Source organism: Cucurbita maxima, unplaced genomic scaffold (assembly GCF_002738345.1).
Source record: "Cucurbita maxima cultivar Rimu unplaced genomic scaffold, Cmax_1.0 Cma_Scf00017, whole genome shotgun sequence".
NCBI lineage: Eukaryota > Viridiplantae > Streptophyta > Magnoliopsida > Cucurbitales > Cucurbitaceae > Cucurbita > Cucurbita maxima.
The window spans coordinates 3,184,503-3,196,662 of NW_019272033.1; the positions used below are offsets into that span (position 1 = coordinate 3,184,503).

Genomic DNA, 12,160 nt, shown 5'->3' on the forward strand with positions numbered 1-12,160 from the left:
TTTTTTTTTTTTTTTTTTTTTTTGTAATAAAAAAGGGGGAAAAAAAAAACTACCCAACGTAATAAATGAAAGATTAAGATTTGTAATTAAACAGATAATTAAATAATGGACCATGGCAGCCCCCATAATCAATAATCGATTGATCTCTGTCAATTCATTATTTATGTCGATACTGAAATTTATCTGTAAGTTTTTAAATTAAAATAAGGGTATAGAAAACTTTTCCTAACGGACGCGTTTTAAAATTATGATATTTAAATATTTAAATTACAATATTTTTCCACTGTGTAAAATGTCTTTGAGTGACACCCATGTGTAGAGAGCTCTAAAAAAAATTAAAAAAAAAAGGATAATAATTGAAAAGGTTGAGATATATGTGATTAAAATTCGAAAATTAAATTGGAAAAAAGGGGCCAAATGTTATAATGGTGATAGTGTGTGTGAGGGGACCATATTGATATGTTCAGATTAAAATGTTTTGTTTTTATTATTATTTTTTTATTTTTTTATTTTCTCTCTATAATAATATGTCTAAAAGCCAATTTATTTTGAATATTCTCTCCTGGCTTCATACTCTTTATATAACAAACACTTCATGCTACCCACCAACCACCTTTAGTTACTATATTATTATCTATGAGGGAGTCCAAAGGTTAAAGCTGCCAAGGATTACGAGCCTAACATGCAACACGGGTTTAGGTCGAACTACTTAGTCCTTGGGGTACTATTCGATCAAATATGGGCGTTTTAGAAATCCAAATTAGTTTGATACAAATAGGAAGAAAATCTAAGTTCGAATTGTCATTCATACTATGTCTTGGATGATGAAAGTCCCACATCGGCTAATTTAGAGAATGATCATAGGTTTATAAGTGAGCAATACTAACTCCATTGGTATGAGGCCTTTTGGGAAGCCCAAAGCAAACCCATGAAAGCTTATGCTCAAAGTGGACAATATCATATCATTGTGGAGAGTCGTGTTCGTCTAGGACGCGTTTTAAAACCTTATGGAAAAGAAGTTGAAGATAAATTCCAAAAAATATAATATCTATTTACTGTTAGCTTAATTCTTACTTCCACAACTGCCCTTTCACAATTTTTATTTATTTATTTAAATATCCAAATAAAATATTTTTCTTTACATTATCATTTTTTTTTTTTTTTTTTGTAAAGGAAAGAGAATCTTCCTTTTAAGTAAATGGTGTATTATTATATGTAGTATCTGATGTGGATTGAATAAATATATTTAAATTACTTTTTTATTTTATCTCTTAATTTAAAAAGATTACATTTTTTAACTTTTTATTGATTAACTATAATTAAATTAATTTTTATTAATTTTACATCAATAATAAAATTAATTAAAAAAATTGACCATTGAGATTTTAAAGATAAAATAAAAATAAACATTAATAAAATTTGTTAGGGATCAAATAAAAAATAAATTAAAAGTTTAATTACATATTGAATATCGGGCCCCAAATTTAAAACATTCGGGGGCCCATAAACTGAAGTCCATATAGACGATAAAATCTTTTTCTATAATATAAACTAAAAAAAATAATTAGAAAAATGTGAGACACGTGGAAACAGGAACACTTTAGGTGCAGAATACGTGGCGTAAAGAAAGCTGTAAATATGATGACAGGGCTTAAACGTGGCAGGGCAACCGTACTCAAAACCATTCGTAAGTCTCTTTATTAACGAGAACCTCCTCAGAACGCATAGTTGGAATAGGAGAGAGAGAGGTGTGAGAGATGGCGTTAAACGACGACGCATCGAGGAAGACGACGGGGACGGTTTTAGGGCAGAAGAGGAACCTTCCTTTCAGCAACGCAACGATGGCGGTAGCAGGCGTGGTCGCCCTCGGAATCGGCTACATGGTTTATGTGAACAGATCCAAGAATGATAATATCAGCCGACAACCTGGTCGCTGACCGTTTCGTTTTATAGTTTCCGGTCTATGTTCCTTTTTTCAAGGGCTTTCTTTTGTATAGTGGCTGTCATATGATATATTTTGCATGTGTTTGTGTGTATTTCATCCTCTTACGCTATACTATATTATAATACCATATAAATAAATACTTTAGTGTATCAAATTTTATCATTTCAAATTTAATATGATTTATTGTCATTCGTTCCTATATGTTGGATTTGGGCTTGATTCGTCTTCTTCACATTATCATATTGGGTCATTTTAAATTATCAATTCGTTTATATTAGATATGGTCAGTTTTGGTTTAGGTTACCTCAGGTTCAAATTTTAATTTGAACCCTATAAACCATATAGCTAGCAGATATAGTCCTCTTTGAACTTTTCTATTTAGAATTTCCTTAAAGGCTTTAAAACGTATCTTCTAAAGGAAAGTTTTCATCCTTTATAAATGTGGGACATCAGAATCTATCTGTTTAGAACCCAACGTCCTTGCTAACATTCGTTCCTTCCTCCTTCCTCCAATCGACGTAGGACCACCTCAAAATCCATCCTTTGGAGCTCAACGTCCTTACTAACACATTGACTCATGTCTACTCTTTCGGAGAACAGTGAGAAGGTTGGCTCATCCTCTGAGGTCCAACGTCATTACTAGCACATTGGTTCATCTCTGCCCAGAGAAAAGCGAGAAGGCTGTCACATCGTTCGGTGTAGGGCTCAGATTTGCTGTTAGTAGATATTGTCCTTTTTGAATTTTTCTTTTAGGCTTTAAAACGCGTCTGCACATAAAAGTTTCCACTCCTAACAGCACACACAGTTTAGTCACACCTTACATCACACACATAGTTTAGTCGCTTTGCATGATTGGGGCACAATTTGGTCCAAGATTTTAGTACTTCGATACCAAATTAAAGACTCATGTTTGAAAAGTAATAATAACCCCTACCAATGCCAACCAAAATATAACCGTTGGGACATGGAGCCGTGGTTGGATTTTCAAAGGCAAATAAAAGACAAAAACCCTACATACACTCAGATGCCCGGTTAACTTAAACCCCAACGGCTACTTTTCCTCTTCCCTCTCTTTCTCCCCTATATAAATTGTAACGTCCCCGTCTCCTCAAAATCATTCATTTTCCATTCAACAATTCAATTCTATTCAAATCCATCCATGGCTGGTTCTTCAAGAGCTCTGTTTCTTCTCACATTCCTCCTCCTCAGCTTCTCAGAAGCTACAGAGATTCTGGTCGGAGGCAAAGCCAATGCCTGGAAACTCCCATCTTCCCAATCTCAGTCGCTCAATCAATGGGCGGAAACCTCCCGCTTTCGCGTCGGCGACACACTCGGTAACTTCCTCAGCCCTGTTTTTTTATATCCTTATTGAAGAATCATGTTCGATTGACATGTTTTCTTTTTGTTTTATTAGTGTGGAGCTACGAAGAAGGAAAAGATTCGGTACTGAAAGTGGGAAAGGAAGATTACGAAGCCTGCAACACCCAAAACCCAGAACAGAGGTTCGAGGATGGGAACACCAAGGTCCAGCTACACAAACCAGGCCCATTCTACTTCATCAGTGGCGCAAAGGGTCACTGCGAACAGGGTCAGAAGCTGGTCGTCGTCGTTGTGACTCCTCGCCGGAGATTCGTCAGCTTCTCTCCCGCGCCTTCTCCGGCTGAGATTGAGGGTCCCGCGGTTTCTCCGTCGAGTGGTGCGGCGAGTTTTAATGTTGGGTTTTTAGCGGCGGTTGTCGGAATCTTGGGTCTTGGAGTTGGTTTCCTCTGAGGATTGGCCACAGAATTTGGGATTTTTTTGGGCAGTGATTTGAGTTACATTTGGATGTAGCTCAACAATCCATTTGGATTATTCAAACATTTTATTAAAAAAATTTTCAGTTGATTAACTAATTTAGAGAATAATCATAGATTTATAAATTTAGAAATCGATCGTGTGGAGTTAAAGTAAACATAAATAAGGAAAAACATCTGACCGCTCTATTGGTATGAGATCTGCTACGTCATTGTGGAGATCTGTAATTCCTAACTTAGTATCATAATCATACTAAACAAAAAAGTTGAAGGTATAGTCAAACTTGGTGACAAACAAAAGGGTCATTTGGATCAACATATCAATAGAATTTCTAGTTAAAAGTGACGGAAGTATCAAACAAAACCGTGCACTTTCTTTGAGGGTTTTATAAGTCTCAAGACAGGCTCTATGGGCGCACTTTGTTCGAGGACTCCATAAATGTAAAGACAAGTTTTATGAGTGCGCTTTGTTCGATGGCTCTAGAAGCGAACAAGATTCTAGTGTGTAGTAAAATGATTTACTTCCAATTAATTAATCCATTTTAATTTTAAATTATTAAATAAAAGTAATTCAATAGACTTTAATTGGTTTGAATTTGACTCTATTTCTTGGAATACAACAACTAAAACTGTCGGGAATTTTATATAAGCAAGTAGCGGGAGGAGTTGAGCAAATCCATTATTTAAATTAATTAATTAAATTAACCTGAATTAACCAGAGGAGCCGTCTTCTCTTCTTAACTAAGTCAATGGGCAATAATAGATCTACGAAGCTCCAAAGATGGCGAAACGACCAAATTCCGATCCATCCGACAGCAACAAACTCCTCTCAATCATGGCACAGCCATTCCGGTGGCTTAAAATGCTCTCATCGGAGCTAAACCCGAGTTTCATCGCCGGCGTGGTGCTCGTCTACGGCTTAAGCCACGGCTTCTCCGGCTCCTATTTCAAAGTCGTCTCCGATTACTATTGGAAAGACGTGCAGAAGCTACAGCCGTCGGTGGTTCAGATCTACATCGGGATTTACACGATTCCATGGGTGATGAAGCCGATTTGGGGGCTGTTGACGGACGCGTTTCCGGTGAGAGGGTACCTACGGAGGCCGTATTTCGTGATTGCGGGGGTGGTTGGGACGGCGTCGGCGGTGGCGGTGGCGGTGAAGGAAGGATTGGGGATTTTGGGAGCTCTAGGGCTTTTGATTGGGATTTCGACGGCGATGGCGATTGCGGATGTGACGGTCGATGCTTGCATTGTGCGGAGTAGCATTGAAGTGCGGTGGTTGGCGCAGGATTTGCAGAGCCTGTGTGGGGCTTGCTCTTCCATTGGCCATTTGATTGGGTATTCCACCAGTGGCGTTTTTGTTCATCTCCTCGGCGCTCAGGTCTGTAAAAACTAAAAAATAATATGAAAATACATGAAAATAAAAATGTAAAATGACGGTTTTCTCCTTGGTCCTTATGACTTCTTATTTTGCAGTTTAGTCCTTGAATTAGTTACTAATTACTAAGAAGCTAATGTGCAGGAAGCACTTGGGATCCTGGCAATTCCCCCGGCCATGATAATTGTGTTGGGCTTCTTCATACATGAGCCACGCTCCTCCACCCTCCAATCTTATGGGAAGCCCAAGGTCTATTTCTCCCTAAAATACCCTCAACTTTTTATTTATTTATTTAATATATATATTAGAGTTATATTGTTTATAAATATTCAAAACTATATTTAAAATAAAAACGTCCCAATTTTTTTACACGTGTGTTTGAAATGACCCAATTAGGGTTTCGATTTTAAGTTCGTACCTACATTGTTTTCGCTCTTTTTCTTCGAAATTTGAGTCAAAATATCCAAATATGAACATTCCCCACAACAATGTTTTAAAATATCAATTTTTTTTTTTACGTGCATATTTGGAACGACCTAATTGAGATTTTGATTTTAAGCACGTATGCACACTTTTATAGGTTATATTTCTTCAAAATTTGAATTTATTAAAATTTAGAATCAGATTAAAAAAATAGATGATTTATAATAAAAAATGGGACCCAACCAGCCTCATTTTTTATTTAAAAATTATAAAGTACTTTTATGTAATTTTCAAATAAATAAAAAATTAAAGATAATACGACAAGATTTAAAAGAATTAAAGTATTTAGAAAATGGCAAATCACGTGTTTAAAATAATGTAAAATAAATTTAATTCATAATATATATATGCAGGGAGAGTCTTTGAAGCACGTGGGAGTGGCCATAAGAGACACGTGCAAAGCCATCAAATGTCCGCACGTGTGGAAGCCTGCGCTTTTCATGTTCCTCTGTCTCTCTCTCAGTATAAGTACTCACGAGGGCCAATTCTATTGGTACACGGACAAGAAAGCCGGTCCAGCCTTCTCTCAGGTCTTCGACATGTCGTTTATAGCCTTCTACTCCTATTGAGTACAAACGTCATGTCGTTTTCTTTAACAATCTCTTGCTTTATACTCGCAGGAATCGGTGGGGCTCATTTACGCAGTCGGCTCAGCGGCGTCTCTAATCGGAGTACTAATCTACCACAAAACGCTCAGAGACGTAAAATTCCGACGAATCCTCTTCTTCGCTCAGCTTTTCTACGGCGTCGCCGGACTTCTCGATGTCGTTTTCATCCTCCGGTGGAATTTAGCCCTAAAAATTCCGGATGAGTTATTCGTCGTCTTGGAAGAGTGCGTTTCTCGAATCGTGTCGCGAATCCGATGGACGCCGATGATGGTTCTGAACACTCGACTCTGTTCCGTAGGGATCGAAGGAACGTTCTTCGCATTATTGGCGTGTATTGATAGCCTTGGCATGCTGTGCTCGAAATGGAGCGGCGGATTGGTGCTTCATGCTTTTGGAGTCACGAGGAGTGATTTTAGGAACCTTTGGTTGGTGGTTCTGCTTCGGAGTCTGCTGAGATTTGTGGTTCTGGCGTTCGTTTTTCTTGTTCCTGATGCAAGTCAGTCGGACATTTTGGTTCCGTCCGATCAGACGATGAGTAGAAAAAGTTCGACGACTGTGGAGGAAGATGGCGATAGTATTCCTCTTGTCTCCATGAAAGGAGAGAGCCGAGGTTAGTGCGTTGGCAAGTCGGATTTGATGAGTAAGAGGAATGCTGTGCGAGTTCGGGAAGGCATAGAAACGAGTGTATAATTTTGATGAGGAAGAACGTCAATGTTTAGGTAACAAGGTTATAATTTGGTGTTATTATAATTTTCAAATTTTATACTTTTAACCAGATATTAAGACAAATTTCCACCAAATATCTGCTAGCAGTAAATCTTGATTAGAATTTGACTCTAACAGGAGGGCCGTACCTTTTTTAAATTTAAGAGACAATTATAAAATTTAATAAATTTGTAGATAATAGGTCAAAATAATAAAGAGCGCATAATTCAATGAATTATTTTCTATAAAACTTCAATTCCTCCACCATAATTGTGTTTATAATAATAACAACATTAAGTAAATCGCTAATTTTCACAAATTTTGTAGAAATTAAAAAAAAATTAATTTTTGTTGATAGAATCCTCTATTTTAGCCGTCAATTATGTGGGCTAATTAGCACCAAGAAATTAGAGGATAAATTAATGTCTTAAATGGTTGCGTTGAGAATAAATAAAATAAAATAAAATAAAAATTATAAATAGATGGATGACTGTGCTATATGGTCAGTTCTACTCTCAATTCATTATCGGTCGGCATTGCCTGCGCGCGCGCTCTCTCTCTCTCTCTCTCTCACTGACCGTCGTTTCGCTGAAACACGCCTTGTGTGAGCTTGCTAGAAGCTGAGGTTCTCTACCGTTTCTCATGGTAATTTATAGGCTTTTTTGACGTTTTTCTTTCTACTTTACTATTTCGTTCGTTTCAATTGAGTAAGCCTCAATTTCACGCTTCCAAGACGAATTTTTCGTCTCCACTTATTTGAATTTTTTAGGGTTTCCTTACCGATCTGAAACTCGTCCTAATGTATGCGATTTTGAAGTATTCATCCTCTCACTGTGTTTATCATCTCAATGAACTTATCAAATTGTAAGTGTAAGTCTTTCTATGCCCTTCCCCTGCCTCCTGGCTAAATTAGTTCGACCCTCAGATTTAAGGGTTAGGGATTTTTTTTCTTTAAAAAAAAGTAATTTCCATGAGGTACACTGGAACCAGTACAGTTTTGCTCGGAATTAGTTTTGATAGTGTTGTGCGAGTAAAGCTTGTAATTGAACTTGATATCTTTAGACAGAAAGAGTGCGTTGGAATTATTGATTAGTGCTTTAACATGTGATAAGTGTAAACGCTTTTATGTTGTGCTCAAGAAGTAGAAGATGGTTGCACGGTTGAGCTTGCTCTTTGATTAAACATTAGGCTTCCTTTTAACATTCGAAACAATTGTTTGCTGAATATCACTTTCCATGTTCTGGTTTAAGTTTAAATTACAGTGAACCCATCAACATAGAGAGGATAGTTGTTGATTCCTTATAGTAAGATTTCATTCTTGCTTACATTTCAATATCTTGTTTTGATCCGTTGTCCGATTGTCTTGGCAACGGGTTATTTTCATTACATAGTATGAGCATGAAGCTATGATTTGATCTTGAAAAACTTACTCTGAAGGACCATCTTCCTTTGTCTAAGTTGTAGTTTGATTTTTAATTTTCCTTTTATATTATATAAGGAGGTGATTTTCTGATGAGTTACATCCACATCTCTTGTTGAGTTTTTTAATCAATCATATTCCTTATCTCATTCTCCTTCAGGCTAACAGGCATACCATCCTTCTCATGCAAACATCGCAGAGCAGGGCAACTAGGACTTTTATGGATTTTGATTCAATAAGTCAAGCTATGGACGGTATGATTTAGCATTATATTAAAATTTATTTTATCACCTACCGTTGCTGGGCTAGCAAATTTAATCACCTGTCGAACTTAACAAAATATCTTAATATTGATAAAGTAAAGAAGATGTTGGGTGGGGGGAATGAACGATCAAGAAGGGTTTTAAAAAGCTATGTAGGTTTATTAATTAAGTAACCAAAATAGTTTCATACGGTAGCATCTGAAGGATTAGTTTAACTTGTCACATAAGAGGAATTCGTCTCGTTTGCTTTGGTGTCTTGTGACAGTTTAGGACTTTTTCATGCATGCTTGGATCATACACGGTTCTATCCACATATTCACATAATTATGGAGTTCTAAATTTTTACTTCAAAGCTAATATTAAGTTCACCCACCTATATTTACTGATGAGTGATGCAATATAATATAGAACTCAACGCTGCACCTTTAGAGCATTATTACAGGTTTAGGTGTGTCTCCTTTTTTCATTTATTTCTAACTCAAACTCATTACTTATTAATTGTTGGCATATTGCCTGCTAACAATTGAAGTGGTGTAACCTTCGTTTTTTCTTTATAATGTATTATTATGTATATATTTCTTCAATGATTATTAGGAAGCTTGGGTATTCTTCTAATTGTTTCTTAATTGACTCCCATTTCCTGCAAATTATTTATCCAGAAAAGCCAACTATTGATCATTGAAGGATTTGAAAATTAATCATAATTTAGACCATATCATAAAACAGCAAGCAGAAAACAAGTTATTAGAAAAAGTCGGTGCAGGATCTGATATCTACTAAGTAGACGTGGGTGGCTTATAACGAGTCCACTATGGTAACCGTCCGATGGTCGAGGAAGGAGCATTGTATCTTTTGCATTCTTATAAAGTTTTTAAACTATAATTCAACAAATGTTTTAGCCATTTAGCCCTTTAAATTTTAATGGTAAGTTCATGTCTCATTGGTTGCACCATCTGAACAACCTTTGCAAAGGAGATGTGCAAAGAAGATCAAGAATAGCAAGATTTGTTATTAACTTGCCCGGACACTTGTGGGTATTGAAAGACTAGAAAGATGGATGTATGGAAAAGAGACATAATATTAGAAGTAGAGAAAAAATGTATTTAGTTTGAAAATTTAACTTACTGAATTTTCCATTTTACCTTTGAACTGCTGGTACAGGTATATGTGGGCTATATGAAAGGAAGCTTAAGGACTTAAATCCAGCCATCAGAAATATTACTTATGATATTGCAGATCTCTACAACTTCATTGATGGCCTCACTGATATGAGTGCACTAGTGTATGCTTCCCTCTCTTTCTCACTCTTTCCCTTCACTCACCACTTATGAATAAATATCAAATAGTTCTGGTTGTTGGAAGAACAATTGTTTTGCCTACTATCTGCAAAATGGTTTTTAATTTTTTTGTATGAGCCGTATGGTGTTTAGGTTTTCCTTGTCGAAAATCAGGTTTTTTAAAGAAAATTTATTCTCTTTGATGTTGTTTTGCTTGTTCTTCTTTCAACTTAATTAAAACGTAATAACAGCAAAAATAACTATTGCGATCGATTGATGGTCGTCTGCAGAATAATATGACCAATGCCATGTGTTCATCACTAAGTTCCATTCTTATATTGTCATAGAATTCGCTTAAACAGGAATATCCAATGATATTTGGTAGAACAAAGAGAACTTATACTGCAAAGGGTTGATTATGTAAACCTTTTTTACCCTCGGCTGACAATTATATAGTACAAGGCATTTGAAAATTAAGATGTTCTCACGTTTTATTTACATATTCCTTGTGTAACAGTCTAAGCCCACCGCTAGCAAATATCGTGCTCTTTGGATTTTTCCTTTCGGACTTTCCCTTAAAGTTTTATTTACATACTTGGATCCATGCCTTACACTTTAAAACTCGAGAGAAAATTCAAAAAGGACAATATTTGCTAGCGGTGGGCTTGGGTCATTACACCATATTGTTAGGAGCAATAGACTGTATTCATTTTGAATTTAGTTAAGTCTATTCATTTTGAATTTAGTTAAGAACTTTGAGATAAGTAGCTTATCAAAACTCGTTTTTATTTTTAGAATTTAGTTAAGAATTCAAAATGTTTTGTTTAAGCATATCTGTCTATCTTTGATTATGAAGTTACGGTATGATATCTGATTTCCATACCCCTCCACAGATTTGAACATTCAATACAGGCCTTTTTGCCTTACGATCGGCAGTGGATTAAACAAAGGGTATTTCAACACCTGAAGAAACTAGCACATTGAGACAATTATGAACTGCTGCAGCTGTTCTCAATAACATTCTAAACTTCTGCTGCATACTATCAGGTTAAAAAGGCACTTGTATGAAGTGCAGAAATTTGTCTCGTCTTATCTGCCCCGCATATGATACCGGGGTTTCTGTGATACACGAATCCATACTTCCCTGTGTGCATCTGTGTCTAAAGGGAATTTGATTGTGTTTTCCCCATCCTTTACAGAAAGTATCTGTTATGGTCTACAAGATCATTGCCTGATGAGCTGCATTGTTTTGGGATAATGCAGAACCTTGATTGATCTTTAACTCAAAGTCTAGTTATTTCATGGGCATGCACGGTTATCTTAATTTAACTTAATAAACGAAATTCTATGAGTGAAAAGTACGTATTATTGAATGAAGTTTAAGGAGTTAATTACATTAATAGCACATTAGAGTGTTGATTTAAGCATCTTGTTAACCTGCATTTTATTTTGTCACTTCGAGGGTTGTTTTCATTATTTTTGGACTATCTAATATTTTAAAACACGTGTTTCAGTTTTATTTAAAAAATTATTAAAAACTATTTCTCAATTTTTTTTATTGAAAATAATGGAGGCATAAACTAGTGGGTGACGTTGATATTGATGTGATGGTCAAAACCAAAACGTCCGTCGACTTAATCATACACACACATATATCTTTATATATATAATAGTCGATAGATTAAAATTAACTCATAAATTATCATTTAAATGCAATATCTTATGTAGTCTAGTGAAACATATAAAAAATTAACATTAAAATGAAAAAATAAAATTGAGTAAATTAATGCATACTTTTTACGTTGTAAATTTTCACGTCGGATGGCAGTAAAAAAAGGAAAAAAAAATATAAACAGGGATGGTCAATGGTAGAGGAAGGTAATTCTGGCTCCGTACAAAAGGTAAAAAAACTGGTGACCGACGAATAAGAGACGTACCGTGACACCACAATTCGTAACAAGCGGTAAGGGTAACATGAATTATTATTTTTTCCCGGGTTTCTCTTGCTTCTGCTCTTATGCACTGGAACTCAAATCTGCTCTTTTTTTCTTCTTTAATCTCCGCCCGTAGTCTTGTTATCGCGCCACCGTTCCCACCGGAAACCACTTTAAACCTCCATACCTCATCCTTCCACTCTGCCGGAACCCTAGCACTGATTCCGCGTTTCCATTTCCATTTCCGTTTCCGTTGTAAGTTTTCTCTATTCATTCTTTTGGACCAATTGTACTCTGTGCTTCGATGCGGAATCATCTTTTTTTTTTTTTTTTTTTTTTTTTTTTTTTTAAAAA

General features: G+C 35.9%; 4 protein-coding genes and 1 long non-coding RNA gene across 6 annotated transcripts in view; all 5 read left to right on the forward strand.

Moving 5' to 3' along the window:
* Positions 1-3,042: 3,042 nt before the first annotated feature.
* Positions 3,043-3,837, forward strand: LOC111491916 (early nodulin-like protein 1). The gene is made up of 2 exons (XM_023141014.1): positions 3,043-3,279; positions 3,360-3,837. Exons 1-2 carry the CDS (start codon positions 3,105-3,107, stop codon positions 3,713-3,715), a joined length of 531 nt encoding a protein of 176 aa, XP_022996782.1. The 5' UTR covers positions 3,043-3,104; the 3' UTR covers positions 3,716-3,837.
* Positions 3,838-4,377: 540 nt separating this feature from the next.
* On the forward strand, positions 4,378-6,997 carry LOC111492472 (probable folate-biopterin transporter 6). Its single transcript, XM_023141813.1, has 4 exons — positions 4,378-5,119; positions 5,261-5,365; positions 5,953-6,129; positions 6,220-6,997. The coding sequence occupies exons 1-4, from the start codon at positions 4,520-4,522 to the stop codon at positions 6,820-6,822; spliced, it is 1,485 nt and encodes a 494-aa protein (XP_022997581.1). The 5' UTR covers positions 4,378-4,519; the 3' UTR covers positions 6,823-6,997.
* A 420-nt stretch (positions 6,998-7,417) lies between these two features.
* LOC111492290 (enhancer of rudimentary homolog) lies at positions 7,418-11,154 on the forward strand. The gene is made up of 4 exons (XM_023141580.1): positions 7,418-7,557; positions 8,493-8,586; positions 9,757-9,877; positions 10,766-11,154. The coding sequence occupies exons 1-4, from the start codon at positions 7,555-7,557 to the stop codon at positions 10,854-10,856; spliced, it is 309 nt and encodes a 102-aa protein (XP_022997348.1). The 5' UTR covers positions 7,418-7,554; the 3' UTR covers positions 10,857-11,154.
* LOC111492291 lies at positions 8,593-9,258 on the forward strand. The gene is made up of 2 exons (XR_002719846.1): positions 8,593-9,137; positions 9,194-9,258. It is a non-coding gene; the product is annotated as an uncharacterized LOC111492291 (long non-coding RNA).
* Positions 11,155-11,835: 681 nt separating the features above from the next.
* The window catches only part of LOC111491876 (protein RRC1-like), a 17,258-nt gene continuing 16,933 nt past the window's right edge, over positions 11,836-12,160 (forward strand). The window contains exon 1 of one of the 2 annotated variants that reach the window (XM_023140947.1): positions 11,836-12,061. The gene's annotated coding sequence lies outside the window, so the exon portion shown is untranslated. The remainder of the gene's footprint in view (positions 12,062-12,160) is intronic. The other variant, XM_023140946.1, reaches the window with a different exon arrangement.